At 46.8% G+C, this 27,890-nt stretch overlaps 1 protein-coding gene across 5 annotated transcripts in view; it reads left to right on the forward strand.

The window, feature by feature from the left end:
* DLG3 (discs large MAGUK scaffold protein 3) overlaps positions 1-18,757 on the forward strand; it is a 59,477-nt gene extending 40,720 nt beyond the window's left edge. For 3 of the 5 annotated variants that reach the window (XM_034950562.3, XM_008973568.4, XM_055106915.2), the window contains 10 exons: positions 6,514-6,690; positions 6,928-7,003; positions 7,783-7,882; positions 11,585-11,626; positions 12,925-12,975; positions 13,581-13,682; positions 14,282-14,454; positions 14,876-14,985; positions 15,303-15,394; positions 16,556-18,757. In XM_034950562.3, the coding sequence (XP_034806453.1) occupies positions 6,514-6,690; positions 6,928-7,003; positions 7,783-7,882; positions 11,585-11,626; positions 12,925-12,975; positions 13,581-13,682; positions 14,282-14,454; positions 14,876-14,985; positions 15,303-15,394; positions 16,556-16,662 (1,030 nt within the window). In that variant the 3' untranslated portion in view covers positions 16,663-18,757. Of the gene's footprint in view, positions 1-6,513; positions 6,691-6,927; positions 7,004-7,782; positions 7,883-9,810; positions 9,857-11,584; positions 11,627-12,924; positions 12,976-13,580; positions 13,683-14,281; positions 14,455-14,875; positions 14,986-15,302; positions 15,395-16,555 lie in introns of all 5 variants that reach the window. The other 2 variants (XM_008973566.4, XM_034950561.3) reach the window with 2 other exon arrangements.
* The last annotated feature ends 9,133 nt before the right edge of the window (positions 18,758-27,890 follow it).

Below are 27,890 nucleotides of genomic sequence, written 5' to 3' on the forward strand. Positions count from 1 at the left end.
ATAGCGCTAAAATGCTCATTTGCTTTGCATCGAGAAACCTGCTTGACCAGTTTCCTTCTTAGTTACCATTTGCTTTGCGTTCCGGTTCATTAAGACATCACGGTGGCTGTGCCAAGTGCTTATAATTTCTCTGGATCTTTCCAACCCAAATCTCACAATTTAGGATCTCAACTGCAAGGACTTTTGCCTGATAATCTGTTTACTTTGAGCTGGTTATATTCTTGCTTTTCCATCCAGCAGAGAGGACCCAGCTGAAAGGAAGACTGGACAAAGTCCTCTAGAGCACGTACATTATCCCTGTGGGTGGGTGCATGCATCCCTTCGAGGATATTTTTAAAGGTCACCTCTTAAACAACATTGTCTTTCAAGACCTTTGGAAACACTTTCTCCTTAGGGAGACAAGCAGCAGCCTTGAGAGCTAGAGTGCTGAAGATGAGCTCAAGAACTCAAACCTGCACATCCCCTGGAAGTTGCATCTGCTCTTCATGGTGGTATGACAGCTCTGGAAAGCTGTTTTGTAGCCTACCATCACTTTGTTTTTACATGTCACATTTTCCCTGGGCTACACTCTTTCCCTTGCTCTTAAATAATGTAATATTTTTCTGGCCCGGCGTTGATGTTTGAAAAGTTGCAGGAATACCCAGGCTCTGGCTCTCCCTGGCTTCATAGAGATATGTGGCCATAACTAAGAAGTAACATATTCAGGGGCAGATCATCTTTCTTGTACATCAAGCACTGTGACTTCAGGCTGGGGATGGTAATATATTTCCATGAATTTTATTCTCTCATGGCACAGTGTTTCCCTCTGATGTAACCAGTCCCTAACTTGGAGGCCTCAATGAAATTATTTTTATCTTAAGTACAGAAGGAATATGAGTTTTTGAGACTTCCTTCTACTCTCCCAACACATTATCTTGTCAGATAAGCTGAAACACACACAGATATGCATGCATGTGCGCATGTGCACACACACAAGCACACACATAGTGAGACCAGGGTGGCAGTTGGTTAATTGCGGCCTTTCTTTAGGTATTAAGAGACAAATACCTTTTGCTTTTTTTTTTTTTTTTTTTTCATGCTCACTCTAATTTTGAGTCAGGTTGAAATGGTTGGTTGCTATGTCATGTGGGCCTTGCATGTGTAGGACTTCCGTCCTGGGACAGTGGTTCAGCCTGATTTGAAAGGGGAGTATCTGCCTTGACTTTCTCTAGTGCCTGCCCTAAGGATAAAAGGAGGAAGAGGAGGATATATCAGTGTTGTGGAAAAAGGTATTCCTTCTTCCTCTCATCAAACCTACCATGAGCCATTTATTTGTGAGAGGTGCCAGTCCCTGTCACTTCATTAGGATTCCAGGGTGTTCCTAAGACAGACTGTCACTGCTAGATGGCCACAGTTTAGCTGCTTCTTAAAGATCTTAGGAAAGCAGTCAATATTTTTTAAAAAATTATTAAGGTCTAATTTACATACTTTTTTGGTTACACGAAATATATCTCATGGGAGAAGTTGTTTGACTTTAGTACGCTGGCCTACTCTCTTTTACTGGTTTTATTTCCACATGAAAGTTTAGCCTGATAATGGGATAAGAAAGCTGAGGTAATGAAGTTGGTCCCATAAAGCCTACTAAATGAATGTCAAACTCCTTAGCTGGACAGTGCAGGCTGTCCACAGTCAGGCCCCAACCTGCCATTCTCTGAGGCCCAGCCAGACTTCGATGCACGGCTGATCCCTGAAAATAACCCTGTGCTTCTTGCCTCCAGACCTTTGCTTACACTGTTCTCTTTAGCTGGAAGGACCTCTCCCCAGCTCTACCTTTTGAAATCCTAAATCTTCATTGAGAACCAATTCAAAAAGCAGTATCTCCTTGTAGCTTCCCCAAACTAGATGTGATCTGTACTCCCTGTGAATCCTTCTAGGCCTTGGTTTGTCCTCCTTTTGGGCTTCTTGCTACAACATCCTTAGTATACTATACCCTCTGTCACCTAGTAAGCTCCACAAGACAATAAACTTTGCTCTTGTATCTCCCATGTATCTAACACATACTCCGTGTAAAGAAGACTAAGTAGTTTTTCTTTGAGACAGAGTTTTGCTCTTGTCGCCCAGGCTGGAGTGCAATGGCGCAACCTCGGTTCACCGCAACCTCTGCCTCCTGGGTTCAAGCGATTCTCCTGCCTCAGCCTCCCGAGTAGCTGGGATTACAGGCATGCACCACCATACCCAGCTAATTTGTATTTTTTAGTAGAGACAGGGTTTCTCCATGTTGATCAGGCTGGTCTCGAACTCCCAACCTCAGGTGATCCGCCCGCCTCAGCCTCCCAAAGTGCTAAGATTACAGGTGTGAACCACCGCACCCAACCAGACTAAGTTATTAAATAGTGGAAGAATGGTATTTTTCCCCATGTAGCTGAGTGAAGAATTAGCTTTTTTTTCTTTTTCTGAGATGGAGTCTCGCTCTGTCACCAGGCTGGAGTGCAGTGGTGTGATCTCGGCTCACTGCAACCTCTGCCTCCTGGGTTCAAGCAATTCTCCTGCCTCAGCCTCCCGAGTAACTGGGACTACAGGCATGCACCACCACGCCCAGCTAATTTTTGTATTTGTAATAGAGATGGGGTTTCACCATGTTGACCAGGATGGTCTCCATCTCCTGACCTTGTGATCCGCCCGCCTCAGCCTCCCAAAGTGCTGGGATTACAGATGTGAGCCACTGCACCCGGCCGATAATTAGCTTTTTTTGAAAAAAGCACATGTGACTGTGACTTAGGCCTTATGAAATTTTCTGAGATAGAAGAGCCCTGGTCTGAGAGTCACCCAGTGTGCAGTTCTAGATGAGGCTGTGTGCATATCTGGGCCTGGCTTTCATTGTCTTTGAGGAAATTTTCTAGCTTAGTCAAACAAAATTTAAGCAGGAAAAAGAGGCAAAGTAGATTTAGAGAAAATCCACATCATGGGTTTGGAAAACAAATAAAAGTTATGACAAAGGAAGGGATTGTTGAGGGAATTGGGAATGTTTAGCCTGGTAGAGAAGATCTAGGAAAGACTCAGACTCATTAAATACTAGAGCTGGAAAGAAACTTAGAGAGTATCTAAGGGATTTCCTTTATCAGATAGAAAGTTGGACAAAATGACCTCTGAGGCTTTAGCGGTCTGCAAAATTCTTTTTCTATTTGCAGTTCTGATTGATAGAAAAGGAAATTCTTGTTCAATTTTTTTGCATTCTCAACTGTGAATAATAGTCTAGTTCAGAATCTCAAACCTCAGATACTACATTTCTATGTCTTTTACAAAACCATAGCTTAAAAAAGCATTGTCCATCCTGTTCATATTTCTTGTCCATTCAGTATTCATAAATTCATCAAACAAAATCCAGATAGACTTGGGTACCATTTTTTATTGGGAAATTAGACTTAGACAACTTCCTTTTTTGCCTTGTTTGCCAGGGAACTTAGAACCAAACGTGTTCCTCATCTGAAGTAAATGACTCAAACCAGTGCTTGATATATCTGCTTCCCCACTTTTTTTTTAATTGACTTAATGTTTTTTGAAAATTGTGAAAGGAACACATGCTGTGGTTAAAAACATAAGCCCGAATAGTACAATTCCCAATGTGCAGAGTTAACTACTGGCAAAATCTTTTTGACTTTGATCTGTGTTTATATTGTTTTTACTTAGCTTGTGCTGTATGTGTTTTAATTTTTTTTTTGTTGTTTTATTTTGTTTTGTTTTGTTTTCGAGATGGAGTCTCAGTCTGTCACCCAGGCTGGAGTACAATGGCACAATCTTGGCTCATTGCAACCTCTGCCGCCTGGGCTCAAGCGATTCTCCTGCCTCAGCCTCCCAAGTGGCTGGGATTACAGGCGCCCACCACCCCGCCCAGATAATTTTTATATTTTTAGTAGAGACGGGGTTTTGCTATGTTGGCCAGGCAGGTCTCGAACTCCTGACCTCAAATGATCTGCCCGCCTCGGCCTCCCAAAGTGCTGGGATTACAGGTGTGAGCCACCCCACCCAGCCGGAAGTAAACTGTTAACATCAATTTTATGTGAAGCTCAGATATTTAAAAAATTACAAACAATTGGATTCCCGGCATCTAGAAAACATGTTTACGTCAACTCTACTTTATACACTTCAGCTTGTTACTGCTGTTGCCAAAGGTCAAGCATGGTTCTGGGAAGTGCTAAAATGTATCTTGTGTTTTAAACTTACAACCAGTAAACTCTGCCCTCTAATCTTCTACAAATTCATCCTAACTCCCCTAATTCATTTTATTTTATTTATTTATTATTTATTTTTTAGACAGAGTCTCGCTCTGTCACCCAGGCTGGAGTGCAGTGGCGCAATCTCGGCTCACTGCAACCTCTGCCTCCCAGGTTGAAGCAATTCTCCTGCCTCAGCCTCCCGAGTAGCTGAAATTACAGGTGCCCGCCACCACGCCCGGCCAATTTTTGTATTTTTAGCAGAGACGGGGTTTTGCCATGTTGGCCAGGCTGGTCTCGAACTCCTGACCTCAAGTGATCTGCCTGCCTCAGCCTCCCAAATTGTTAGGATTACAGACGTGAGCCACCGCGCCCGGCCTCCTAAATTCATTTTAACATCTTCCTTCCTTCTCTCACCAAACTAATTTGTGCCTAATTCAAGTTCTGTTCTTTTCCTTACTATATTTGTTCTAATCTTTGAAACCCATAATGACATCCAGTGTTTCTCATTGTCACTGAGAATGAGGTTGCTTCATGATGCTCTTCTTAGTAGGAGTGGCTGACAGAATGTCTTCCTTGCTTTAGGAAATGCAGGACTCAGGCAGTGAGAATGCATTCAGTTTTGATTCTGTCACACATAGCCTGGAATGCACCTCTCGGACAGCACCTCCTTGTCTGCTGCCTCTGCCATTCTCCTTACTGCTTTGAGTGTGTAAATTGAGGGGAAAAAAGGGCTTTTTGTTAGAGTTTGGGTATTTTCATTTTCAAATCATCTGACGCTGATTTTTAAGAACTCTGTTTCAAGAGCTGTAAGCAGTAGGTGGGTATTTCACTCTTCATGGTTTTACTACATCCTATCTCATTTGGGCTTGCATATGGTAAGATAGTGTGTTTTACTTGCAGCTTCCAACTGAGCCAAAGGCCACAGTATTGCAGGTAGAAGTCAAAGTCTTGGAACTAGATTTTGGGCTGTGTGTGCAAAGGTGTGAAAACACCTCTATTAACAGAGAATATGAAGAAGACAGCCTAGATTGCAGGTAGAAAAATACAAACTTCTCACTGAAATCACCCATTTGTGGTGACTCCATATGAAGACAGGTTCCACTGGATGTGAAAAGTAGAAACTTTTTTTTTGGCTTTTTTTTTTGAGACAGAGTCTTGCTCTGTCGCTTAGGCTGGGGTGCAGTGTCGTAATCTTGGCTCACTGCAACCTCCACCTCTCAGGTTCAAGTGATTCTCCTGCCTCAGCCTCCCGAGTAGCTGGGACTGCAGGCATGCGACATCACACCCGGCTAATTTTTGTAGTTTTAGTAGAGATGGGGTTTCACCATATTGGCCAGGCTGCTCTTGAACTCCTGACCTCAGGTGATCCACCCGCCTCAGCCTCCCAAAGTGCTGGGATTACAGGCGTAAGCCTCTGCGCCCGACCTCCTAAGGCTCTTTTGATGTGTCACTCCTCTCAGATTTCCAGGGGCCACTAGATCATGTCTATTCAAGGGCTTCCAAAATTTGCTTCAGACCTTTATTTCCAATACCATTTCCTAGGACTTCTAGCAGCAGCCAAGCTGGTGTCCTTTTCCATAAGCCTGGATTGTATAGCTCCCTCCCCACCTTCTCCCACCTTCCCTTTTATTTCTTTACTCTGCATCATTTATAGCATGTCACAACAGCATGTCTTGTCAGAAGACCTGGGTTTTGTCCCAGGTTGGTTAGATGTATGACCTAGGTCAAACTATTTTTTCCTCCCTGAACCTCTGTTTCCCCATATGTAAGAGAAAGAGACCGCACTAGGTGACTTCTATGGTCCCATTGGTCTTTTCAACCCTACCATTCTGTGCTTTTTCTTTGGCTGCCCGAGGACATAGGGCCCTTTCTTTAGTGCTTCAGGAGTGTTTACCAGTCATTGTTTGGGATTGTAGTTAACATTTTTTGTCCTCTCTTTAGCTACTTTTTGAAGATATGTTTGTGAACTGAGAAAGCGCCCTGCTAGAGCTAGTTTCCTAGGATGTGGGTGAGGGAGAGGGCTATTGAGCGAGTTCTACTTTGGACTTTTATCTTGCATCCAGAAGCCAAGAGGAGATGGGGTTTGTAAAATATTTTCTCTTATGCTTCTTATTGGGAGAATGAGATGTTTCTTTGAAAGCGGGTGCATATTTACCACTTTGGCTCAGAAAGAAGGATGTGGTCTCCTGGAGACATCCTTCTAGTATACTGTGAGGCTGCTATGTCTGTACTGTTTGGGTTGGCCTTCCATCTTTTCAAGGTGCCAGTGTCTTGGCATTTAGGGTTGGATGATCACTTCATCTTTCACTGTGCCTTTCAGGGCCCTGTTTGATTATGATCGGACTCGGGACAGCTGCCTGCCAAGCCAGGGGCTCAGCTTCTCTTATGGTGACATTCTGCATGTCATTAATGCCTCTGATGATGAGTGGTGGCAGGCAAGGCTGGTGACCCCACACGGAGAAAGTGAGCAGATCGGTGTGATCCCCAGTAAGAAGAGGTGAGTCGTCATGATCATGAGCAAGGCCTTTCCTGCCCTCTTGCTGGTATTTCTTTCTTGTTTTCCTATTAGAAGTTGCTTGAGAGCAACGTTTGTGCCTTGATTCCTTTTTGGTAGAGTCGGTACTCAACATGGTTTTTACTCAGTGAGCCAAAAAAATGGCTGCTCTGCCTGCTGCAACCCACTGCTGAGACCATTTACTGGCAGTAACAGGACTTCTTTCTGATTCCAAAACAGGGTGGAAAAGAAAGAAAGAGCTCGATTGAAAACTGTGAAGTTCCATGCCAGGACGGGGATGATTGAGTCTAACAGGGTAAGTGGGGATCCCCAAGGAAATCAGCCAGTAGGTAAAGAGGGTTGAGAAGCCTGGAGTTTAGTCTGATGTGTAGGAGAACTGGGGAACACAAAAGAAAATCTCTTTTTCAGGGGGCTGGCTCTGTCCTATCAGAACATTGACTGCTTTTCAGAAAGCAGAGAGGGAGCTCTTAAAGTTCACAGCCAGTCTGTGCTCCTTTCCCCTGGGTACCGGCTCTTGAAGATGTGTTAGAGTTGGACTGTCTGGAAGGCTGACTTGCTTGGGGAAAATGAAACCACTCGTGGGTGTCTCCCTGGCTATAGATCCTGTCAGAGCATCCGGCCAAGAAGCCCAGCTCCAGAGCTCCCACCTCCCTTCAGACCACCTGAGGCAGGAGGGTTCTCCATTCACCCCTTTTTTTCTATGAGCTTCACAGGCCAAAGAACTTCCGGAGCAGTAGAGGGAAGAGAGACGTGGAGTAGATGTGTATATCAGTGGTACCTTAGGGCATGTGTCCAGGAGGCTACAGTGGCCTTTGTTCTTTAGGAAGTACCAGTGAGTGTTATGAGTGTCTGGATTAGGTAGAAACTTCTAACATCCCTACAACATTTTCTCGTAAACATAATTTTCCTCTTACATCAACTTTCATTTAATCTCATAGACTCCATTTGTGAGAGATGGTCTTTTATTTAGCTCACCGTTGTCTCCATTTTAGTTTTTCTTGCATGCTTTAAAATCCATTGTTCTGTTTTTTTTTTTCTTCTGTCCTTCCCCTCCATCTTCATGTTCTTTCACAGTCGATCAAAACGAAACGTAAAAAGAGTTTCCGCCTCTCTCGAAAGTTTCCATTTTACAAGAGCAAAGAAAACATGGCCCAGGAGAGCAGCATACAGGAACGTAAGTAGCAGCAGAGTCCAGAGAGCAGGCCATCTGCAGCCCCATCCTCTCATCCTCAGTTGCCCTTCCCTCGAGAGAAGCCTGGGCAGGGCCACGTGTGGCCTCGTGCCTGCCTGTGTGCGTGTGCACCTGCTTATCTACAGAGTCAGGGCAGAAATTGCTCTGCCTAAGGAGATGTTGGGTTTTATTTGTCCTGCTCCTCAGTTAGAATGAATGTTGGAGGCACTGAGGTGGGACTGGTCCCAGGGTCAGCCTCCAGGAAGTGCCTGGCACTAGCAATGGAAGTGCCAGACAGAGCTCTGCTGTGGTGGTGAGGAACGGTTTTTCAGCTAGACTGTCAGGGTCAGGAAAATGGTTTTTCAAGAGAACAAGGTCTAGGGACTCAGTGTTGCTCTCCTGGTTTCTTCCTCTTGTGTTTTCTTTCCCTTAACTTCACTCATGTATGTCAAGAGAAGAGCCTTTTCTTCCCAGGATCCCTGGAGTTGGGGCTACTTCTGGAATCCCATGCACGTGCATAAGCATACAGGATATCCACACAACTCTCAGCAGACTCGCTGTCATCCTAGAGTGCCTACAGAGCCAGTTTTCCCAGGAGAATCCTTCCTGCTTAAATGAATTGACATGGAAGGAGTGTTGCTCCACATTGTTCAAATAAAGATCTATTGAGAAACACAAAGTTGGTTCGGTAGGAAGAGCAGTCACACTGAGCTAAATTCAACGGAAGAAGAAATTTAATCCTGATAAATCTTCTTGCTCTACCATGTGCCTCAGCAATTAACTGCTCCAACCTTAACCTTAAACACCAGGTCTGGCTTGAAAAATGTCTTCTCACTTGTCTCATCATGAACAGTAAACATCTCTCATTTACCAGTGACTCCTCTGTCTTACATGGAGGGATCTTGGGGTCTTGGTCTATTGGGGCTGGCAGGAGACTGGTTCTGATAGGAAATGTCCTTCTGTCAGGCCAGCTTGGTCCACGGTCATGGTATGTGTAAGTCATTGCTATCTGGGGTGGTACCTGGTGGACAGAAGGGTGCCCTCATCTAGATGGCAGCCACGGCTCATCATCCTGGAGTAGTTCAATGAGAAGCCATAGACGAGGTGGCTCTGCTCATGAGCAGTTAGGAGACAGTCTGAGTCAGAGGCCTGAGGTGATGTCACCATAGTTTCATCAGATGGGTCCCAGAGTCCCTCCATGCCAAGCCCAGCCTGGGGAGGTGTTCATTGCTCAGTGGTCCTGCCTGGTGGGCGAGGGGGTATCTACTGGATGACAGAGTTGAAAGTGCCTAGTGCTTCTCCAGAAGCTGAGCTCATCCCCCAAGATCTGTCCAGCTCAGGGCAGCTTTGGAGGCCACACTCTACACCATGCAAAACTTTTCCTGAAGGGTTTGAACAGAGTGAATCAGTATTGGGCAAAAGCTTCTTGAGGTGATGGCAATTCTATCTGCCTACCTGGCACACGCGGACATTTGCTCTTTCACGCACTGCAGAGGGAAATGGTGATTTCAGGGGCAAACAGAGACCTAGGCTCCACAACCAAAATTTAGTCAAAGCAGGTGCTCTAAGCCTTGGAGTGTCACCTGTCCTGTCCCATTAGCCTACAGCTGTAGACACCTCAGAAAGCTAGTCTACTCCAAGGCCCTCTGGCAATGAATTGGGCAGCATGAAGTCTTGATGTCTTATCTGCCCTGGGATGTTCTTTCTGTGGCAAAGTTCCTGGCCTCACTATAGTGCTAGGTCTTCATGGTGTTTCATAATTCTGTCACTAGTGCTCACCTACCTCTGTATTCTTCCTCCCCCCTTGTCTTTTTCTCTATTTTTTCTCTTCTCCCCAAATCTCTCCCTCTCTTCCATTCCCTCCCATCCCTTCCCCTTCCCCCCTCTTCTCCCCGTCGTCCTCTCTCCGCCCTTGCTGTCTGTGAAATCAGGACTTCCCGGGGTTAAGTGACGATTATTATGGAGCAAAGAACCTGAGTAAGTCCAACTTACACACCGTTCACTGTACTTGTGGCATGAATGGAGATAGTGGGGGTGGGGCTATTGGGGACATGGGTGAGGGTGAAGGGTGAGGGGAGGGCAGTGTTTGTGAGCACTCTGACATCACAGCAGGAAGAAGTGCATGTGTGGCTCCATATGTTACATGTTTGCTATGGATCCCTAGTACCCAAATAAGTCCATATCATTCATGCCTTTGTTTACCTTTTGCTACTCAAAGTGGGAGGGCGTAAGCATGGCGTCCCACCTTAGAAGTGAAGTAGGCTTGAAATGTTTCTCCAAGGTAACCACTCAGCTAATCTCTAGCCTATTGTCGAAGGGAGGGGTGCCTGCTGGTTGGATTCTTCTCCCAGTGATACCACGCTAAAGAATTGGGTGTAGGAATTGCAGCTGTTAACAGTCCTCTAACTAGGGGCAAGGGTACTGTGACCCCTTTTTCCCAACCTGCATCTGGGATGTCCCAGCAGATCCCGGGCCTCAGCAAACAGCCACTGTTTGGCTTCCCACAGAGCACCTGTAAGGGGTTGAGCTGGTCTGCTAGGGGCCTCAGCATCATTTATGGACCATATATACTTAGTGCTTTATCTCAGGAAAACTCCAACCTCATTTTCCTTTCTGGAAAAGAATCCTGGAGTGGAAAATGAAAAAGACCTAGATGATGAGGCCTTAGTGGCCATCCTGCTGCGTGCAAGGGTGCACAGACACCAAATGGGTTCTATCAGCATATACTCTCCTTCAATAAATAATACAGACCAAAGGCAAAGGAGTTGCCCATGGGGATTGTTCAGGAACTAGCCATGTGTGGCAACTCAGCCAGTCCTTTCTGGGTGGGGGGGCCACAGCATATCATGGTCTGGAACAGTGTGGTCTTGGCTGAAATGAGCAGCATCTCTCTCCATAGTTTGCTGTGTCCATGTCTCATCTTCATTCACGTGTCATCTTGGATGGGCGGGCTTTGTTTGTGCCTCCTACAAGCGCTGCTCCTCCGCCTGAGCTTTCTTTTCCCTCACCACTAAGAGATGGGCAGATCCCAGCTGTGTGAGACAGGAGGGCTGCCTTGTCCTCAAGGTGTTTTTGTTGGTTTTGTTGTCTGTGTTTTGACATATGTGTCTGGTGGTGGATGGAGATGCTTCCCCTCTCACCACTGAAGCCAGGCTCTCCTGCTTTGGAGTGGTGGCAGGAAGGCTGGGGAGCCCACCGAATGGTCAGAGCAGCGCTCCCTGGTGTCTGCTTAACCCATCCAGCGTTTGGCCTCTTAGTTGTGGAGTGCCACATGGTTCTGTACTTCGGGGGCTCTGTTGGGCGGGGGACACCCATGAGCAGACTGGTCCCTGGACTTCTCTTTGCTCCTGTCACTGTCTTTTCTTTCCTGTTGTTAGCCTTGGGAGATGCATTTTGAAATACGATTTGGAAACCATCCAGGTCAATTTGATTCAGATGAAGAGGATGCTGCTGAAGGAAGTATGGCTTGTAGTACATAGGGAGGGACTTGGCAGACCAAGAGGGCTCTGGGGACAAGTACGAGAGGGCCAGGGGCTCAGGATTGGAGCTGTGCCTCCCAGTTGGTAGCCTGGATGTGGCAGGCCTCTGGTGGCCTGACTCAGTTGGCAGCTCAGTGTCTCGCTCCTGGAGCATTTGAGTTTTGTGCTGCATGTGACCTCTCAGTGGTGTGTTCTGAATTGGAGTCTCTTTCTTGTTGGCTTGCAGAGGGAGTGACATCCAACACCAGTGACAGCGAAAGCAGTTCCAGTAAGTGTGTGTCATTCCTTCCATGTCGTGTAGCTCCACCGTGTATCCCAGCCATCCTCATTCCAGTGTTGCACAGCTGCCATTGCTGCTCAGAGGCTGGTGCTTCTTTTAGCCATGTACACTTTGAGATCCTAGAAATGCTGTGGCCAGTTCATTCTCCTTATGGGTTGGGGTTCACCCCATGGATTAAAGGAGAGTATAAGCCCTATAGTGCTGGCCGGGACCTGACTTAAAAGCATCCCTGGCACTGGGAAGGGTAAACTGCCAAAGAGTAAATCCCTGCCATGGGTACTGTGGGCCATAGGTGCTGCCAGGTTTATAGATTTGCTCAGAGACCAAAAGAAAAATGGCTCCTCTAGGACACTGCCCTAAATCTGCCTTTCCAGGTCATTAGGACCTCTTTGCCTTTGGGGCCAGTTAAAGGATGAGGTAATTGCCAAGTTCTCCTTGGGAGATCCTGTGACCAGACCAGAGAAACTGTAATTCAAACCTCATGAACTTTGGGAGCACTGGTTTTTCAGGAGCTATGGTGGCTAGAAGCCTTGTAAAATCTGCCCAGGAGTATTAGGCTCAGAAGAAACCTTTTAGCAAGCATTGTGTGCCTTGATGCAAATATCACTGTTTTCCCTGGGACTGCCATCAGCCACTTTGGGACCTCCAGGCACCCAGCACCGAGTGGCTTGACGACTGTTTTAGGAAAACCTCAACATTGCTAGGCTCGACATGGGGCTCCACCAGGAAGAGACAGCAGGTTCAGCATTGCTCTTAAAGGGCACTGGGGACCTTAGCAGAGCCATGTGCCACTTTTCTGGATGCTGCTTCCAATGCAGGAGGTGGGTTGGTAGACCTTTAAAAGGGCAAAGTTAGGCTGCTTGGGGACCTGGGTGTGTGCCCTGACTCCCCTGCATGTTGATGAAGGGGACTCGGGCAAGCATCTCAACCAGTCAAAGTGTCCCTGTCATTCTTACCAGAGCAAGGGGGCTACTGCACACAGCTGACTTGTTACCTACAAGAAGAGTTCCCCACAAATTGGGGTGGTTTGGGGTGGAGGCTTCATGGCTTCTGGGCCTTGGCCCTTTGCCCAGTGATATTTCACTGAACAAGAGAACTGCTGACTCCTGTCTCAGAGCCAGTGAAGGGTTTCATGTGCTTTCTCACCAGCAGAAAACAGAAAGGATCACAGGTGGTGGCAAGGACCACCTGATAAGGCTGTGTCCTGGCAGGGGAGGGGTACGGGGAGTGTTGTACAGAAGGAGGCAGATCATATGGTGCTAACCTATCTCTCTTTTTTGTTGCAGAAGGACAAGAGGATGCTATTTTGTCATATGAGCCAGTGACACGGCAAGAAAGTAAGCCTCCTCTGAGAGCCTTGTCTTCGTGCTGGTCTCCTGGTCGTGGGGCTCAATACAGTGGGTGGCTGTGGCAGCAGAGGGAGGGACCTGGAGGAGGAGGAAGGCTTGACTCATGGCACATCCAGCCCATGGGCTCCTTCTTCTCTATGCTTCTTCCTAGTGTCATAGGGAAGGGGGTGCATCCAGTGTGCACTTCTCTCTGTGCCTTTGCCTGCTGCCAGGACATCTTCCAAAGGAGGGGGCAAATTTACAAGGAAGGTCTATTTCAGTAGATGTAGCCACTGCTAAAAGAGAGGTCCAGGTTCTTCCCTTCAGTGGCTGCTCTGCAAAAACCTTGCTCAGTTACTGGTGTCAGTGCAGAGATTTTTTCTGACTCTGTTAGAAGGGGAGCAGCTTCCGGTTTCAGACTTGCCTTGAACTTAGATATTCTCAAATTAAAGGCTCTTTGATGTCTTTCTGTTTAAAAGCCAGACAATGGCTGAGGATGCTTTACCCTGTCTGAGTCTCTGCTCCAGAGCCTCTGTGTTCTAGCCAGACTCAGGGGTAGGACAGGCTGTCTGGTGGGGGCCTCTGTTCACTGTCTCGATGCTCTCCCTCTCTAGTTCACTATGCAAGGCCTGTGATCATCCTGGGCCCAATGAAGGACCGAGTCAATGATGACCTGATCTCCGAATTTCCACATAAATTTGGATCCTGTGTGCCACGTAAGAGTCCAGGAAGGCCCAGAGGAGTGAGGCTTGGTGCCCTGGGAATTGTTGCTCTAATGTTTTATGGAAAAGGTCTGGGATCAGATTCTAGGGCTATTTGGGGACAGGGTACATTTGACACCCTGGAAAAGAGTAGGTGGCAATATATTCCCCAAAAGCTGATGGGGTTGGAGAGATTAAGCCATCAGGCTTGGCTGCTCACTCTTGAGGGGAAGTTTCAGTGGTGATGGTTGAGAATGATTGGACAAATACGGAGGCCCAGCCAAAGTGGTGTTGATGTGACTCCATTAACAGTTTGTTAGGTTCACTGTCTCCTCTACCAAGTTTGGCACCCTCTGCCATGCTTTAGCTCAGGAAACCCCACCTTTCTAGTCCAGTTTAAGCTAAAGCAAATAGCCCCCTGTGTGAGACCTGGAGATTGGAAGAGAAGTAGGCCAGACAAACTGCTTCCCAACTGCTTGTTTTCTCCCACTTACTTGAAAAAAAAAATGGAGTGGCCCAGTGACCCACCCAGATGAGAATGGACCAGTCAGTATTTTTTGGTTTGGGGCGGATCACTGCCCCTGGGCCACAAAGCATTTCCTTTCTTCCTTCAGATACTACCCGGCCTCGACGTGATAATGAGGTGGATGGACAAGACTACCACTTTGTGGTGTCCCGAGAACAAATGGAGAAAGATATTCAGGACAACAAGTTCATCGAGGCGGGCCAATTTAATGATAACCTCTATGGAACCAGCATCCAGTCAGTGCGGGCAGTTGCAGAGAGGGTAAGTGTACAGGAGATGGCCTCAAAGGGCAGGCCAATGCTTATGCCAAGGTTCCACTTGGATCCTTATCCTTCCAACACAGGAGCTGCCCAACAGTGCTGCTGACCAAAGCCATAGCACCTCTGCATACTCCCAGCGCCTTGACGAAGCTATCTGTCTCCTTCATACAACTCACCCCAGAGCATTACCCAACAGGGAATAGGGGACCCTGGACAGATATGGCCTTTTCTGGGTAATAGGAGCAAAAAGTAGGGCCTGTCTACTTCAGAGATCGAATTTCTTAGGCCACTTTGGGTGGCCCTCGTACCCCTCCCCTCACCCCCACCCCCGGCCAAGGTGGATGTTTAGAATGTCACTGGATTTCTGCTTGGGGCTTGGTGAATAGGGAGTGGCTGGGCTGATACAATCTCTGCTTTTTCAGGGCAAGCACTGCATCTTAGATGTTTCCGGCAATGCTATCAAGAGACTGCAGCAAGCACAACTTTACCCCATTGCCATTTTCATCAAGCCCAAGTCCATTGAAGCCCTTATGTAAGTGTTTAACTGAGAACTCAGACACACCAAGCTAAGATCGGGTCTGGAAGGGAAATGGAGAAGAAAGTGATTTGCTGGGCAGAAACTTGAAAGAAACTCTGTACCCCAGCTCTGGTCACTGGGTGCTCCTGTTTTGAGGGCTTGTGCATATGTTCATGGTTGGACTTTTGAACGCAGGTTTGAGGAGTTAGCCACGGGCCACTGCTGCTCTGAGAGGGCAGCTTAGCAGATTTTTAGGGATCCTGGAATAATCCTTTATGGTTAATCAGAACATAAGATCTGGTTCAGAACTATTTTTCTTCTGTCTTTGGCAGGGAAATGAACCGAAGGCAGACATATGAACAAGCAAATAAGATCTATGACAAAGCCATGAAACTGGAGCAGGAATTTGGAGAGTACTTTACGGGTAAGACTCCTGCTGCCCTGCGGGGGGTTCTGGGGGACTAGCCAGGTACCTGTTTCTGTAAGTGTCTCAAAGAGGTGTAGACAGAATGTAGAAACCTTGCACGGAGTTTCCAGTTGCTTTTAAGTTTTTGAGCACAAACCTTTCCAAAGCACCCAAGTTCCCCGTGTCCAGCCATAGCAGTTCAGCCAGTTTATAGCATAAACCACTCACCAAATGCTTCCTTGAATTGTTGGTTTGTTCATTTTGTCTTGTCCTTACTAGATTGTAGGCTCCCTGTATTACTCTGTCTCCCTCCGTTTCAGCTCCACTCCCCCTCCCCCAGTACTTTGCTTTGCATGTTTAGGTGCTGAATAAACGTTTGTTGATGATGATGATTCCTCGGTGTGGTGTTCAAGTTGTCTGTTGGGGTGTCTGTCTGTCTGTGTGTGTGTGTGTGTGTGTAAGGTCAGTTCCTGAAACATTGGGAAGGTTTCTATGTAATACGTTCTTCACCTTTTGAAGTACAGTGACATATATATACATAAATATATGCAAGGCAGTGCCGAATCCATTCTAGCTGGTGGTGACAGTAGGTTAACTGTGTAAAGAATTCATAAATGTCCTCACACACCTTGGGTCTTCAGAGCTCCCTTTACCATCAGCATCCATGTCCTTGTTTGCTGGGCTGACCTCTGACATACAGCAGATGTGATGGGCCCAGGAGCGCTGCCTCTTGCCAGAAATTGTGGCTTTCAGTTCTTTCTGTGGAGAACTGCGATTTTCCAAATCTTTTAGTAAGGCTGCTTTAGAATAACAAGCTGCTGGCCTTATGGCACCCAAGAACAACATGAACTGCAAGGTCTGGCACATAGTGGGTGCTCAATAAACATCTTTTGAATAAACACATTTTTCTGGTCATTACTACTTAGTCTCACTGTCTCAGTGAGTTGACTTCAAGCCCTGGACTTGGGGTACCTCGTTGGTTGCCCTTACGGCCCTGAACACACAGGCAGCCAGCCAGTGAACCCAAGCCCAAACCCATACTCCTGGGAACATGTCCTTCATGTGAGGGGTGAGGGGGTGGAGGGGGGACTTGTAGGATTGTTGGGAGAGGCAGGATTGCTGGGTTTGGGGGATGTGCTATGGACCACAGTAATAATTTTGTTTTCCTCTTCACTTTAGCCATTGTACAGGGTGACTCACTGGAAGAGATTTATAACAAAATCAAACAAATCATTGAGGACCAGTCTGGGCACTACATTTGGGTCCCATCCCCTGAAAAACTCTGAAGAATCCCCTCCAACCATTCTCTTGTGAACAGAAGAAATCAAGTCCCTCTTCCCTCCTCCCTCTTCATTCCTGTCCCCATGGGGAGAACAAATGCTACTGTTCTTGTCCCCTTTTTTAGATATGTCAAAAAAAATTAAGTTTTCTAGTCCTGTTCTTTTTTTTTTAAGTTTTTGTTTGTTTCAGTTTATTTTTTGGGATGATGCCATCTCATTCATCATGTGACTGTGCCCATTCCTGCATGGACCTTTCCCAAGCGCTAGCACAGGTGCAAAATCCATCAGAGCCATTGTTTTCATAAAAACCAAGCAGAAGTGAAGAGAAAAGAGGAGGACTGATGGAAAGACAGACTCTGGACAGCTGCACGGCTTGTGAAGTGAGCTAAATGCACCACATGATGAGATGCTCCTGGGCATTTCTCCCTATCTGTACTGCTGTCTTGCAGCTCTGAACGGTGCAACGTAATGGCGACAGAAAGTATCTTATTTATATATAGATATATATATGTAATTTATATAAAATATATAGAAATTATTATATATATATATTATACACTCTCATATAATATATATATATTCACACACATTTGGGTTAGAAAATCTATGGAGACTTCATCAATGGTACTATGTTATTAGAGAAATGCTTTAATTTTCATATTCCAATCAGATGGCATCTTCTATCCCAGCTGGTTGGGAAGGGATTGAAGATGGTAGCAAGTGCTGCACTAAGGGCACTCGCATTTGGTCATTCTCTTGAGAGCTAGGAGGGGTCAGCCTGAGGCCGGAGAGGAAGGGCTTTTGCCTGGGGTGAGAGGGTGAGAGACTTGACCTGAAAGCAGCTGCTGCCCCTGAGGTGCAGCCAGAGTCCTGTGTGCGGACAGAGAGAATGGCTAATGATGCTCCGCGTGGAATTGCCTATTGTTTTATGCCACCTGATGTGTCTGCATGAGAGGTTTCCTTTTTGTTCCTTTTTAAGCTGCTGTTAAACCAAAACCATGTTGTGCTACTGTGTCAGCCTTTTCATTATTGCAAATTTTACTTTTACTATTTAAGTGAATGCATAGAATCCAATTTGCCAAGGTTCTAAAGGCTTATGAGGTCCTGAAGGAGCCAGGCCTTGTGATGGAGTAGGTGACACAGGCCTGGTTGTCCTGTCAGCAGAAGGGAAAGCAGGGGCTGGGCTGAGAGGAGGACACGGAGGGCTCTGCTGAGGTTCCTTCCTGGGTTCCACCAACAGGGACAGGGAGTCACTTGCCTTCCAGTTCTGTGCTGGGATGGCGGGACAGCACTTGGCTTGCTTGGCCAGCTGCGTCATGAGTTTGATTTGGTTTTTTTTTTTTGCAGCTGCTTCATATGCTCTGCTCCAGCCCCTCCCCAACAGCTGGTAGCTTATGGTTTCTTCAAGAGGAAAGTAGACTTTATGCTGTACATTTGAGCTATAGAGCTAAGATTCGCTTACTGGTGAGCTGTGAAATCTTGTTGCTTTTTCCCAGAGTCTGATGGCAGTGACTGTGGTCAAGGGAATCTTCACCGCCACAAGTGCAGGCAGCAGGTGTGGTTCAGGTCCCCCCCCCACCCCACTGTGCTCCTTTGAAGCCAACGTGCCTCCCTCGCCTCCATACTGGAGGGACGACGCAGGGGAGAACAGAGAAGTGCTTGGCCCTAGGATTGAGGCACTTGTTTCCTAGCCTGCTGGGTTAGGGCTGGTGCAAGCGAGGCAATGTTGAGGATGCTTTAAGCACTACCAGCCGAATCCGGGAACTCTGTTAACAGTTGTCCAACCAGCAGAATGAGGCTAACTGTATAAAGCATGGGACCCAGGATGAGGATAAGGAAAGGACAGCGGCTTTCCCTGGGCAGTACAATGGCTTGAAGGCAAAAAGGGATAAAGTGACAGCCGACTGTGACTCTGGTGAGGAGGGGTGAGCAGGGAGGTTGATTCTCTGATGTTAACTAAGTGGCAAAGTCTCAACCATGCTCAGCCCTCCCCCTCCCAGGGAAGAGAAACAAAGATTCAAAGTAAGCATGATACTAGTTGGTTTACCAGTGTTTCTTCCAAGGAGACATATATTTTTTAATAAACGATAGTTGCAATGAACTGTGGCTCAGAGACCTTCTTGAAGTAGTTGAGAAGGGAGGGCGTGGGCAAAGCAGTGGGAAGAACATCCCAAACTTTTGGGGGCCAGAGGGCTCTCTCCTTAGTGATGATCAGCTAGCCGAGCTGGGCCGTCCTGGGGATCGGTACAGCTCCCTGGGGTGGTGACAGGCCCTTTGTGAAAGTTGTGTGCTTGGTCTTCCACCCCAGCCCCAGACACTGCTTCAAATAGCACCAACCAGATGGGAGTCCACATCTGTGGTGGCAAAATGCTGACATTTTCCCAAGAGGTACACAAGGTGGGAGAGGCCTGCTGTAGCAGAGGTGTGTGTTAGAGAAAGCAGGGGCCTGATTTAGTAGCAGAGAACTGGGTGAGAAAAATGGCCAGAGAAAGTGACCTGCCAGCTACCAGTGTTTCCGAAAATGAGGGTGGGATGGGCCCATTTGCAGAGCAGGACAGCAGTCATCCCCATAGCCCTCTGAGGAGGGGAGGGATGCTTAGAGCAGGCAGTTCTGGCAGTTCTGGCAGTTCTGACGTGGCAGGTGCCATTGCAACTTGTGCGGAGGAGTCTTAGGAAGTGCTGTCATAATTCATAAGGTCAAGAGCAACATCTGGATGAATGAGCCACCTGAAATGTGTGTGGGCTGAGCCACAGGAAGGGTGAGTCCTCTTGCTTGTGGTGCTTTATGGTGTGCAGGTTGCTTGCTTTCCCACATTCTCTCATTTGCTTGAAGGCAGCCTAACAAAAGGGAGTCCCCAAAGAGCTCCATGAGAGCTTAAGAAAATTCATCTCCTGAGGACAAAGAGAACAAAGATCTGTCCTGTGGTCACACTGTTGAGGCTCTGTCTTCACAGCTGATGTTCTCCTAGTGGAGGTACAGCTGAAGAACATTCAGCCCCAGCACGAGAAGATACAGAGCAACTTGGAAACCCCAAAGGGAGACACACCCTTAACACTGTGCCGTGCTGTGCTGTGCCGTGTCCTGAAGGAGGAGAGAGCCCTATCTCCTCCTGGTTTTGTTGCTGACATTGCAGCTGATCATGCCTTGACTCCTTCATCTCTAACAGAGGAAGAACTGTATTATCAAACCTTATGGTCTACCCATGAATAAATAAAATATTTGTTCAATCACAAATGACCAGCTTTGTCTTAAGTCGAAAGTGCTTCTAGAAATCAGCTAATGAAAACAAAATCCTTACCTGCAGCAAGTGTGGAAGTTGAGTAGCTCAAGGGCGGAGCTAAGAAAGATGCAGAAGCAAGTGGGAGTTGAGCCGCAGGTTTGGGAGGAGCCTAGAGGGGAGGGGAAGTATCCTAAGCAGGCCAAGGCCAAGCAAAAAAGTGGGACTGAGAAGGGGTGCCAGCTCAAGCAGAAAAGCCAGCACTAAGGGCCAGTGGAGCCCTTTCTTCAGGGATAATCCTTGCTTAATACCAACCACTGCAATTAGGTGAGAAAGTGTTGAGAGAGCTGGTAATTTTCTCAAGGCAAGCTGACGAATTAGCACTGAAGTCAAAAGCGATCCTGGATGCCCGACAACCTCAACCTGGGCCTTGGAAGTGTTCATTCAGTCTCAGCATTCCCGAGTTTTGTATTTCATCCCTGTTCCCACCTAAGATTTCATGGCCTTGATTCCACTAGTCCTTTTATCCATCTCCAGCCATTTCCTTGGCACCTCTAGGACATTTTATCATCATTGCAAATAACATTCTGAAGCTCAGATTTGTTTCCTCAAAAGGTTCTTCCCCTGTCACTTCCAAGAAATAGTATTGGCTCCTGCATACCTCGGTTCCTCCCCAGTGAACAGGGTGTCGATACCTCATTGCTTTGCCAGAAAATAGCAAAGCTTCTTTAACAAGCCCCAGCTAGATTTTATCTGCAGAGCTGTTCCCATTGTGCACAATGTGATGCCCACTGGCTTCTTCCATGTTAGACCGACTGAACTACCCGTGTGGCCTTCCCTCCACCACCACTGGTAGTCTAAGCACACGTACCTAACACTTTGAAGAACTGGAAAGCGGGTGGTTTGAGAATGGGCTTCAGACTTGCGTTCTCCCAGTGAAGAGCATGTATGAGAGGATACTCTGTTGTCTGGCCTTCCTGTCTGCCTATGGCCAGTCCTGCCCAGGCTGACAGAATCATCTGCCTCACATGCCCTACCCTTCCCATGGGTCCTGCCACCCACAGGGAGAAGTTGAAGTCCCAGCTCCTTAGCATAGCCCTTCCACCATCAGGCCCCAGGCTTTCTCTCCTGTCTCTTCTGCTGTGCCCCCTTCTGTTCTACGCATTTGAGTTCCCTGAATGCACCACAGCCCTGGGTCTTGGCTCATCCTTTTTCTGTATGCCCATAAATGCCCTTGCTGCTGCCCCATCTTGCTTAACCTGGAAGACTGAGAGACCGAGGGTAGGGGAGAGAGACAGAGAGACAGGGTCTCATCTGTCACCCAGGCTGGAGTGCAGTGGTGTGATCATAGCTCACTGCAGCCTCTCTACCTCCCAGGCTCAAGTGATTCTCCCATCTCAGCCTCACGAGTAGCTGGGACCCCAGGCGTGTGCCACCAGGCCCAGCTAATTTTTGCATTTTCTGTAGAAACGGAGTTTCACCATGTTGCCCAGGCTCGTCTCCAACTCCTGGGCGCAAGCAATCCCCCTACTGTCTCGCCCTCCCAAAGTGCTGGCATTACAGGCGTGAGCCACTGCACCTGGCCTCCTCTTAATATCTCGAGACTCAATTCAAGAATTCCCCTCTCAGTGCTCACTTTCCTGAACCACCACCTCTTCTTCCCTTTCACCCTGTAGGTAGAATTGACCTTCCCACCCTGAGTGCTGTCTTATACCCTGTAAGGACTTTGGTCATCACTATAGCAGCTCATATTTATTTCCTGCTTACTATGTGCTGTACACATACTAATTCACCTGTTGCTCAAAACAGCCCTAGAAGGCAGGTACTCTTTACTCTTTTTTTTCTTTTCTTTTCTTTTTTTTTTTTTTTGAGATGGAGTCTCTGTTGCTCAGTCTGGACTACAGTGGCACTATCTCAGTTCGCTGCAACATCCGCCTCCCGGGTCCCAGCGATTCTTCTGACTCAGCCTCCTAAGTAGCTGGGATTACAGGTGTGTGCCACCATGCCCAGCTAATTTTTGTATTTTTAGTAGAGATGGAGTCTCGCCATGTTGGCCAGGCTGGTCTTGAACTCCTGGGCTCAAGTGATCCACCCACCTCGGCCTCCCAAAGTGCTGGGATTACAGGTGTGAGCCACCACGCCTGGCCCAGTTACTCTTATTATCCCTGTTTTCCAGATGGGGAAACCAAGGCACACAGCTGATAAGTAGCAGAGCTATGAGCCCAAAACAGGCTGTCTGGCTGTAGCAGCTGTGCTCTTCAGCACACCAGGCCCAGGCTGCATCTCACTTTGCTCTGCTTAGAACATTTTCTTGCCCCATCTCTTTGCATCTGTCTTCCTCTCCTAGACTCCTCGTTGAGAGCAGAGACTATGTCCTGTTCACCTTTATACCCCCCGCACTTAGTACAGTATCTGGCACATAGTAGATGCTTGGTAAAAGAAAAGAGCTGCACTGGTCTTTGGCTCAAGCTTGGAGGGAAGTGATTTGACCAGGTCCAAACCTGTGGCGAGTGTGAATTATTTTGGTTTGTTTTATGGAGAGCTTCTTTTCTGAAGCCACTGCCGCTTCCTCTGGGATTTCACTCCATCATTATGACTCCTCTTTTTCATCTTCTTCATCCATTTCTGATCCTTTATTGCTCCTTCCCCTTCTTTTCACTCTACTGTCTTCTCACCCAGGGCTGAACCTTTTACCCGCCCTGCTCTCCTTTACTACCATCACTCGTTTATGCAACACAAGTTGATCAAGCATCTAGAAGCCCTCAAAGACCAGCCATTACCTTCCAAGCATGAAATTCCAAGACCCTAGACGGGAAAATGCCTTGCACTCCCCGATGACTTCACTTCTCTCCCATCCTGCCCCACCCCTTCCATGGGCTCCTCCCACCTACAGCTCTGATCCCTTTGCTCTCTTCCCCCACCCCTAAGTGCTGCCATTGCTCTAGTCACCCAGGTTTAAGCCCTGATCTCCCCACTCTGGTCATCACATCCGATCTCCTACCAAAATGTGTGGATTATTTGCAATGTCTTTTCAATCCAGTCCTTTGTTGTCATTATCACTGCCCCTACCCTTGTAGTGACAAGAGCTACTTCTTGGTGAGCACCTGCTGATAAGCATTGTGCGTGGTGCTGGAAAGACAATGGCAAATAAAGCCTGTTTTCAAGGGGCCCATCATCTAGTTGGGGGCGGGGGACAGCAAAGCAGGAAATGACTAAATACATAAGTACACATTTGAGTGAATGCCATGAAGGAAGTACATAGGATACAATGATAGAGGCTAATACTTAGAAAAGGTGCCCAGGGACAACTTCTCTGAGGAGATGAAATTCACGTTGAAACCTGTGAGATAAGCAGGACCAGTCTGGTAGGGGAGGGGACGTGGGTGTTCAGGAGGGAAGTATTTCACACTCCACTGGCCCTAATCTGCTTGTCCAGCATTATCTCCTGATACTTCTCTACAAACCAATCTAGACTCTGAGTTTTTACCCATGAGCAAGACCTCTGTCTGGAGTGTTTTCAGTCCCCATCTCTTATTTAATGAAACCCTTCAAGCTCCAGCTCAAATGTCACCTTCCATGATCATGTCACTGATCATGGCAGAGGAGCTTCCCCTTCCCTCCTTTTGAACTGCTCTAGCAGTTGGTACTGAACACACTCTGTTCTTGCATGGTAGCAATGTGTCAATAATACACTCTCCAACCAGTCAAAAAGCTTCTAGAAGGCTGGGGTTGTATCTAGTGTATCTTTCTATCCCTCACAGCACATGCCTTGAACATGACTGATACTCGATAAATGATTTGTGAATGAACTTCCCCTTTCTGAGCCTCACTATCTTACTCTAAAACATGAGGAAGTTAGACAAAGAATCTCCAAAGCCTCTCCCAGCTCCCACACTTAATGATCACGATAAAGTAGTAGAATTCTAAAGGGCATGTGCTATGCCGAATCCCTCACAAAAAGCCAGTTCACACTTTTTGTGAATTTGCAGTTAAAAAAACCAAATGGTGACACAGATGACATAAAAGGCTTAAACAGAGCTGTCAAAGAACATGGCGCTTGAGCACATTCGGTTTATACACAATCAGACACTACAGACGGACAGGCTTGGTGCCTGCTGTGAAGAAGCAAAGAACACCTGGGACATGCATGGACTGGGACCAGGGGAAATGGCTTTTTCCTAGCTGGGCAGAAGGGTCTCATTCCAGGACAGCAGGACAAAATAGACAACTTTGTGATAGAATCACTTCTTTCAGTCGGGCAAAGAAATGGTGCTAGGGAAATATGGGAATGGAGGTGCCAAAAGTACCACAAGATGGAACCCCTCCTAAGTAGAGTTGAGGTGCCCCCAGTGGCTCCTGCTGAGAGGCATTTGAGATGGGTGGGAGGGTGGTGTGGGGGCTGGGCACATGGGAGCATAGTCATAGGTGGGAGACATAACTAGGAGGTGTGGAAACTGCCCCTGTGCGCTGCAGAGTGGAGTAACCAGGTTTGTCTTTTAGTTGGAGCAATTGCTGGCTTTGTGGCTGTTAGAATCAGTGGAAGCTTTTCAACTTTCATCTTTTCTTGAGGAAATAAAAAGGCTCGCAAACTAGGTTTGCAAACTGCCACTCTCTTCTGGCTTATCAGAGAGGTTGGGAGAAATGCAAAAAAAAGGATAAAAAAATAAGGAGGTAAAAGTAAACAGATCCTGCTGTTAAGTAGAGGAATGTCAAAGGAGGAAATGACAGACACATGCTTCAGGGTCTACTAGAGTTCACGTCACTAAGGGGTGAATTGGGTCATTCTACAGAAGAAATAATAAGAAGCAATAGAGGAGGTAAAGGGGAATAAAAACCAGAGTCAAGAATATGAGTAGAAGACAAAAAAAAAAAAAAAAGAGAGAGAGAAAACCCCTGCATGACTAGAGCTGCCCTATAATAATAGGCCGGAAGCCTTTCCAGGAGGCAGTAAATAGAGATCTGGAGAATGAGAGAATGAAGACAGAAATGTCAAGATTTAGTGGTTGCAGGTGACCCTGCCAGACAGCAAGAGCAGAATAATGACAGTAAACATTAGAAAGCGCCTGTTCTGTGTCAGGTATTACTCGAAGAGCTTTGTGTGTATTTACTCACTTTCTCTTTACAAGTCTGTGAGGGTAGTTGTGGACATCTTATAGATGAGGAAACTGAGGTCTGCAGACATTTAATAACTTGCCCAAGGTCATATAACTCCCAAGTGGGAGAGCAAGGGTTTGAACCCAGACAATTTGGTTCCAGTGTGGGTGCCTGTACTCTGCTGACTTGCCTAGTTCTGCTGCTACTTTCCACCTTGTACTTCTTTGTTGTCTAGCTTCTGCTCTCTCACTACCCCACTGAAATTGTGCCTAAAAGTCAATACGACTTCCAAGTCACCAGATCTTTTTTTTTTTTTTTTTGAGACAGTTTCTCACTCCATAACCCAGGCTGGAGTGCAGTGGCACGATCTTGGTTCACTGCAACCTCCACCTCCTGGGTTCAAGCGATTCTCCCGCCTCAGCCTCCCGAGTAGCTGGGATTACAGGCGCCTGCCACTATGTTGGCCAGGCTGGTCTCGAACTCCTGACCTCAGGTGATCCACCTGCCTCAGCCTCCCAAAGTGTTGGGATTACAGGTGTGAAGCACTGCGCCCAGTCCCAAGTCACCAGATCTTATGCCTTCACAGACTTCATACCTACCATGCTGGGCTAACTTTTGTACTTTTGGTAGAGACAGGGTTTCACTGCAGTTGCCGCAATTCAATTCTTCATTATTTCCATTCATTCAACCAACACACAATTCAGCCTTTCTGTTATATTTGGCACTGTCAATTATTCTCTCCATGTGTCAGACCCTGTGGATACAACAGTGAGCAAAACAGATATGGCCTCTGCCCTTACAGAGTTTACTGTCTTGGAGCTAGTCTGATATTAAATAAATAATCACACAAACTGATAAGTGCTGTTAATGAAAATTGTGGACCTTTATAAAAGGGTGACATAGGGCCGGGCACAGTGGCTTATGCCTGTAATCCCAGCACTTTGGGAGGCCAAGGCGGGTGGATCACAAGGTCAGAAGTTCGAGACCAAATTGGCCAACATAGTGAAACCCCATCTCTACTAAAAATACAAAAATTAGCCAGGTGTGGTGGCAAATGCCTGTAGTCCCAGCTACTCGGGAGGCTGAGGCAGGAGAATCACCTGAACCTGGGAGGCAGAGGTTGCAGTGAGCCGAGACCGCACCATTGCACTCCAACCTGGGTGACAGACTGAGACTCCATCTCAAAAAAAAAAAAAGAAAAGAAAAGAAAAGAAGAAAGAAAAGAAAAGAAAAAAGGGCAACATAGGGAGATTATAGTGGCCTCCAAGTTAGTCTTCCTTCCTCTACCTTCTCCCTTCTCCAATCCAATTTACCCAGTGTTGCCCAGGTTAATACTCCTGGGGTCCATTTCTGACCCTGCCACTCCCAAGCTCAAACTCCTTCAGTGGTTTACACAATAAAAGTCTAAACTCCTTAGGTAGATATTCCAGACCCTCCATAGTCTGCTTCCAACCTGCCTTTTTAACCTCTTCCCACTATTCCCCTTTAAGGACTCCATGCTGCAAATACACTGAACCCACTGCCCCTCACACAAAGCTATGCACCTTTGCCATGCTTTTCCTTTTGCCTGGAATACCTCTCCTTTCCTTCCTTATGTCCAAATCGTATACATCTTTAAAGCCCAGTTCAACCTTATCCACAAAGCATTTTCTTCTTATTATTATTATTATTTAGAGATGGAGTGGCTGGAGTGCAGTGTCGCGATCTTGGCTCACTGCAAACTCCACCTCCTGAGTTCAAGCGATTCTGATGCCTCAGCCTCCCGAATAGCTGGGATTGCGGGTGCACACCACCACACCCGGCTAATTTTTGTATTTTTAGTAGCGACGGGGTTTCACCATGATGGCCAGGCTGGTCTTGAACTCCTGGCCTCAAGTGGTCCTCCTGCCTCAGCCTCCCAAAGTGCTGGGATTACAGGCATGAGCAGTGACTGGGTGCCCTGCCTGCAAAGCATTTCCTTATTCCCTCCTTTGGAATCTCAGTACTTTCCCCCCACTTTCATAGCACCCACCCTCTATCTTTAATATTGTAATCATTCTAATACAATAAATGGAAGCCTAACCCCTTCCCCTATCAGACTATAAGCTCATTGAGGATCTAAACCACAGTTATTCACTGGATGAATGGACAGATGAATGAATGAATGAATGAATGAAGTTGGTGACTTCCTGATTGATGATATGGAGGGGGCTGTAAATATGCAGACATAACATGACTATTGCCTTTGATCATGTATTTTCATTGCCATTTAACAAAGAGCTGTGGGAAACCCATCAAGTCAAATAAATGCTGCCCATCTCCACTTTCCTCCACCTCTTATTCTAGCAGTTGTCCCTCTTGTAGGGATGAGTGGCTACACCAAAGGGGACATGGAAATCATCTTCAAGGACTATAAAGTTGTGGGCAGAAAATTCAAGGACTTGGGGGACCAGGTGGTTTTGTTTTCCTCTTACACAAGAAAATTGGTACTTTGCAATAAAAAAGAATATATAGGCTGGGCATGGTGGCTCACGCCTGTAATCCCAGCACTTTTGGAGGCCAAGATGGGTGGATCACCTGAGGTCGGGAGTTCAAGACCAGCCTGGCCAACATGGAGAAACCCCGTCTCTACTAAAAATACAGAATTAGCCAGGCGTGGTGGGGGGTGCCTGTAATCCCAGCTACTCAGGAGGCTGATGCAGGAGAATTGCTTGAACCTGGGAGGCGGAGGTTGCAATGAGCAGAGATTGTGCCATTGCACTCCAGCCTGGGCAACAAGAGTGAAACTCCATCTCAAAAAAAAAAAGGATATATATATAATACATAACATATGTAATGTATATTATATATAATAATGAAATGAAATATATATATAATAATGAAATATATATATAATGAAATGGCTGCCTTTTGAGATGGAATTTTAAACATTTATTTATTTAT

Source organism: Pan paniscus, chromosome X (genome assembly GCF_029289425.2).
Source record: "Pan paniscus chromosome X, NHGRI_mPanPan1-v2.0_pri, whole genome shotgun sequence".
Classification (NCBI taxonomy): Eukaryota; Metazoa; Chordata; class Mammalia; order Primates; family Hominidae; genus Pan; species Pan paniscus.